Source organism: Aegilops tauschii, chromosome 6 (genome assembly GCF_002575655.3).
Source record: "Aegilops tauschii subsp. strangulata cultivar AL8/78 chromosome 6, Aet v6.0, whole genome shotgun sequence".
Taxonomy (NCBI): Eukaryota; Viridiplantae; Streptophyta; class Magnoliopsida; order Poales; family Poaceae; genus Aegilops; species Aegilops tauschii.
The window spans coordinates 17,123,936-17,129,763 of NC_053040.3; the positions used below are offsets into that span (position 1 = coordinate 17,123,936).

General features: G+C 43.1%; 1 protein-coding gene across 1 annotated transcript; it reads left to right on the forward strand.

The window, feature by feature from the left end:
* Nucleotides 1-2,072: 2,072 nt before the first annotated feature.
* Nucleotides 2,073-4,826, forward strand: LOC120970804 (uncharacterized). Its single transcript, XM_073501621.1, has 11 exons — nt 2,073-2,246; nt 2,338-2,487; nt 2,569-2,772; nt 2,860-2,991; nt 3,041-3,082; nt 3,174-3,459; nt 3,579-3,727; nt 4,151-4,279; nt 4,354-4,469; nt 4,548-4,623; nt 4,710-4,826. The coding sequence occupies exons 1-11, from the start codon at nt 2,073-2,075 to the stop codon at nt 4,824-4,826; spliced, it is 1,575 nt and encodes a 524-aa protein (XP_073357722.1).
* Nucleotides 4,827-5,828: the final 1,002 nt, after the last annotated feature.

The following is a 5,828-nucleotide window of genomic DNA, read 5'->3' on the forward strand; positions in this document are numbered from 1 at the left end:
AACATGTGAGCCATTCTGGACACCAAATGAATGTTGCGTCACGTCCGGGCAGCGTTTTGGGTTTTTTTCGCCGGCAAAATCCTAGTAAATGCATCGAGTGTCGGAAATCGATGAGAATTGGCATGCATGATGTCCATGGTAATCCCATTGTGTGAAAAAAAATTTGGGGCCATTTGGTTGATTCTAGAAAAACAACGTCCTTCAGGCTCCCCCTCCGGCAAACCCGAATGATGGTGATTGCACATGTGCTATGTGGTGGCCTGCATAAAATGGCACCAAAGTTTGGCACCATATGAGGATGCCCAATGTAGGCCCCCATGCAATTCCGGACACCAAACGAACGTTGCGTCACGTCCGGCCAGCGTTTCGGGTTTTTTTGGCCAGCAAAATCCTAGTAATTGCATGGAGTGTCGGAAATTGATTAGAATTGGCATGCATGATGTCCATGGCAATCCCATTGTGTGAATTTTTTTTGGGACCATTGGGTTGAGTTCAAATAATTATTTGATTTCAAAATTTTCTAATATGAAAAAGAAAAGAAAAAAAGTACATGAAACGAGTCCCGGATTTGTTACACAATTCCCGGATCGTAATCTACAAAAAAAAACTCAAGCGTGGGAAGCCTATCCCTTTAATTTAGGAGCACATACTGCCTCTCCTCAACCAGGGAAGGCAAAGATCACGGACGTAGTTTCCCTGGTGGTTACGACGACCTAGGAGATCTTCCTCCTCCTATATAGTCTTGGCATCGTCTTTCATGTCGTCTAGGACGGCTCCTACCGCCGAGTCGACAACAGTTGCATCCCTAGCATCCGCCCAACTCCAGCAAGATCGTCGAGAACATCCAGATCGTCAGCGCGTGCTAGCCGCCGTGGATGAACTGCGTGCATGTTGCAACGCCGAGAACTTTCATCTTCATCGAGCGATCCAGTATGTGGCAACCGTACCACATTCATGATGCTTTTCTTTGTGTGTGTGTTGGATTCGATAGGACTAAGATTAATTAGCGCATAATCTTCGCATTACATCTGTTGGAGTAGATGTTTTTTGTTTGTGCGTGTATTAGATTAGATAGGCCTACGACACTAGATTTGTTTGTGCGTGTATTAGATTAGATAGCCCTACGATTGCAAATTAGTTTCTGCATGTTGTTTGTTGTCTTTCACTTGTAGGTTGGATTGATGAATAAACAAGAATTTTTAATAAGTGTAATTATAGCATAGTCAGTATTGTATGTGTTGCACGTTTGTTTGATGCATGTTCCAGTATGCATAATTTTGTTTTTTTCTTTTCGATTTACTGTTAATTAGGCACTGTCACCGATTCTTATATCTATTTGTACAGTACCATATGAAAGTAAATGATCAAATAAATTATGTTACTTTTAATTCTGAAACTAATTGGTTAAATAAGTACTTGTTAATCTGTCATTTTATGTGCCGCACGTGTCTTTGCTGAATGTTTCAGTATGAATGAATTATGTTGTATAGTTTTGTATCTACTGTGGGATAGTGTAGTCCATTATTATGTTTTATCCAACAATATGTTAGGAAAAAAGTTGATTAAATAATTTATGCTACTGTAACCAAGTTTATTTTTTTAACAGGATGGATGAACTCAATGGAGAAATTGTTTGCGCCGTTGAAAAATGGTGCAAACTTATTGCTGGTCTATCTTCCGGTCAACGCGCCGCACTTGCCGAAACACCACTGCGTAGCATGCTTCAGATACCTTCGCTGAAGATGCGTACACTGTTGATCCCGTACATGGTTGGGATTTTTGATCCTAGCAAGGGCAGATTCATTGTACAAGACTTGGTTGGCGAAGTGTCTCTCGGTGCCGTGGATGTTGAGTGCATCTTGGCCTTGGAAAACCACGGACTGTCGGCATAAGGTATTCTCAGTGAGGAAGGTGAGGATGTTAAAGATTGAGTGCCGCCTCAATTCCTGAGCAAGACCACAGGTAATATAGTCATCGATGATCTGATTGTGGACATCACGAAAAATAAATCTGCCGACGACGATTTCCTTAGGAGAGTTGTCCTCGTGTTGCTTGGAACAGTTCTTGCTCCCATGTCGAGCAAGACTGTCCCAAAGCAATATTACACATTGGTGGACGATGTAAAGCGTATATCCAAGATTAATTGGAATGCGTTCACCCTCCGGGTTCTGCTGGACTGCCTTCGCAACGTGAGGAAAGGCAAACACCTCCGCCAGTGGTCGAGAGGGAACTTAGCTCTCCTGCAGGTACACCTTTCAGACTTGTACCATTGCAATAAATATGATTGCTAATTTACCCGCTGTATAGTACTAACTGTAATTTTTCATATTCATGCAGTACTTGTACTGGGAGAAGGTTCAACCTCTGGAAGGTGAATGCGCGTTCAATCCTAGCTTGTCCATGGAACCTCTAATGAGGAATTGGACTGAAGCTGCAGCCGCTAGGAGAGACAAGTTTGATTATGACCACGGCCGTTCATTACGTTGGGTACTTCTTAAATCTTTTATATAACATAATTAATTGTATTAATATTTTTATTGATCACATGTACTTGTATTTCACATGCAGATTGAAGACAACATAACTAAGGAGTATAGGGCGCAGGAGCGCAAAGTACCTGAACCAGAAAAGCCAAAAATGAAGCCCGCCGTTGGTGCGACAAAGAAGTCCAAGTTAGCCTCAAACGCGGACGAGATGATGAAGCTCATCATGAAGTGGTGTATGGATTACATACACAACCAAATAAAGGAAATACCGGATCAAGTAGCCGAGGTGACACACCCTTGATTCTATGTTTTCAACAATTTTTAAGTTGCAAAACCATGCCCACATTAATTAATTATTTTTTATGTAATGCAGAGATTGTTAGAGAAGTTGAACCAAAATGGCGTGATGTACAAGCCAGCGGCTGCTGCGGCTTCCGACAACAACGATGCAGACGAAGAAGTGGATTCCTTTGAGAATGGCCCGCTAGCAAAAAAAAGAATTCGTGTACAAGGATGACTCAGACGGTCTAGAGCCGGTGATTGATTTGACACAGCCTGACGAGCCTGTTGGAAACCTGAACAACGATGATGAGGAAGTATGTTTTCATTTATTTGTATTCATTTATCTCAATTATGCATCTTCATTTTCGTAAACTGAACCTATCACATTATTTCTTTGCTGACCAGAAAACACCTGCCAAGTTAAATGTTGACAAGACAACGAAGCCTACTGATGAGTGCGGCGCAACACCGGAGAACCCTTGGATCATAGGTAATTCTGATCGAGCAGAATCGTCCGACATTGACATTTCTACAAGTTCTATTGACAGGATGGTGAGTAAGAGCAAGGGGAAAAAGTCTGCAGCAACCGCAAAAGAAGACGATGTTATATCCGGGAAGCGCCGACGGACTGTTCCGAAGAAATTTGAATCCCCCTTTGCACTTGACAAGCCCAGCAAGCGAAACGCATGCGGTACTAAGCCATCCGGCAACACTACCGCAACTAGAGGTACCGTTACTAGCTAACTTAGTGCTTAATTTACTACCATTTCATGTACTCACCGTTCTTGACGTTCATAATTTATCATGCAGCTCTGTTTAATGACCATGACGTGGAAGGCTCCGTTAAGAACGATTTGACGCCGGAAGTCATTGACACTGCTGTTAGGTTTGTGGAGGCAGCTGCTTGGTCTGAGAAGAATATGACAAAAAGACTTTACTACAATGAACGTGGCACCTCTGTGAGTGTGGAGAGTATGCGACTGGTACTTGAGCATACATGGCTGGCGGATGACGTAAGATCTATTACCATGTCCTGCTATTTAAGTGCATAATCTAGGTGTCACCTATGAACATAAAATGTTCTATTATTTTACGCAAATTATCGATGCTTATCAGACACATTTGGCTCTGCGCGTTGGTGATGATCGGCACCTCTGTCCAGCCTGGAGGTCCAAATACCTTGTTGATCATGCTAAGGCATGAGACAACCCTAAACCGTCGAAATACAACATGGATAGTGCGCTGAGCAGAGCTGGAGCAGTACGTAGGTTTCTGGACGAATATACCGTCCGTGATAAGGTACGATATGTTCTTACTAGTTCATTAACACTCATTTCAACAAGCATTATTGCATCTGACTACAAATGTGTTCCACATTTAAGTCGTTTATCCCGTTGAACGTCGGCAATACATACTGGATCACCGTGGTGATGCACAACCGCAAGAAAGAATTCCGAGTTTTTGATTCGCTCTATCCTCTCGAGTTCTCTCTCGACACTGTGAAAGCACTGGTACTCTCCCCAACATTGAGCATTCTTCACATGAAATGTCATATGGTTTCTCACTACTACTTTCTTTGAAATAGCGACCAGCAATAGCAATTGATATGGAAGAGGCAAACCGTATTACACCTGGCAAATATCCAGACGTCACTAAGTGGCCTATCACAGCTCAGATAGACATGCCACAACAAGAGGACGGGTGAGTTATGGTTCATCATTTTCTACTTACGAAAGACATGTTCATGTGGATGGTGACTAATGTTTGCATATATATTAGGAACTCTTGTGGCCTTTTTGTGATTGAAGTTATGGAGCATTGGGACGGGGAACGATGGACCGCCGATTTTACCCAGGTAATTTGTCCTCTCTGTTCGTACACTTGAACATTCGTCGTATAATACCAACTTCTATTCATTAAACCTTCTTCTAAAAATTGCAGGACATGGTTAATGCAAGGAGAAGGCGTCTCGTCGCCGAGTTGGTTCTCTCACCTACCAACACGCTCGAATGTGTGAAGAACAAAATCTGCGACATCGCAAAGAAATGCAAGGCGTGAAGACATCATACATGATTAAAGATTCTAGTTTTAGTCATTTGTTTTAAGTCCGGAAGCACGTTCCCTGGCATGGACAACTTTGATTTTCGATCATTCATGTAATAAGGACAATACCTTGGATTTTGTGTGGATTTTTGGTCGCTTACACATACATGTGTATGTGTAATGCAGTCAGACTATACGTTTTGTACCAATAAATTTTTGTTTCCCTTTATTTGTTCTACCTTAATGTTTTTTGCTGATGTGTTCATTCTTTTCTTCCATGGAAGAGTAATTCATTTCCTTTTTACTTTTGCATATTTTTTGAATTGATTTGGCATTATTCAACAATAAGAAAAAAAATCGACAAATTCCTTTTTGTTTGCCTGAGAATCAACCTCGGCTGTCGTGCCATCCGGTGTGGGATCCCGCGCCCGAGACAACGACAGATCCGGTCCCCGCGCGGGCGAGCCAGTCGACGAGCGCCAGTTGGCGCGGGGGGACGCGCCAGGTCTGGTCCCGCCCGACCTCTCGGTGGAGACAGCCCGCGTGTCGGACGCAGACGGGCTACCGTGGATCCTGCGGTGGGTGGAGTAGGCAGATCCGCCTGGGACCCCGTGCGCATGATTGCCGCTGGATCTCTCAGGATCGGCGTCCACAGGTTGATCTTCCTCGTGTCTTGTGCCAGACTCCCTTGGTGTTATGTGTTGCTTGAAATCACGTTGCATAGTTTTTTCTGCATTTTTTAGCCTTTTCCTTTTCTGCATCGTGAAGACCAGGATCAGTAGCACCATCAATCACAAGATCAACTACTCTTTCGCCCCCTTGATCAGTACGATTTAGAGCTCCGGCAGAAGCAAAAGAATTTCAGTGCTTAGCCGAGAACCCGCATTAGGATGTAGGTCAGACAAGGGCAAACTATTTCGAAAGTGATACAATTTATTACTTAATATAATATACTTAGGCCTTACACAAATGAACTGGCCACAATGCAGATAGGATCATTCAGTTCAACAATAAACC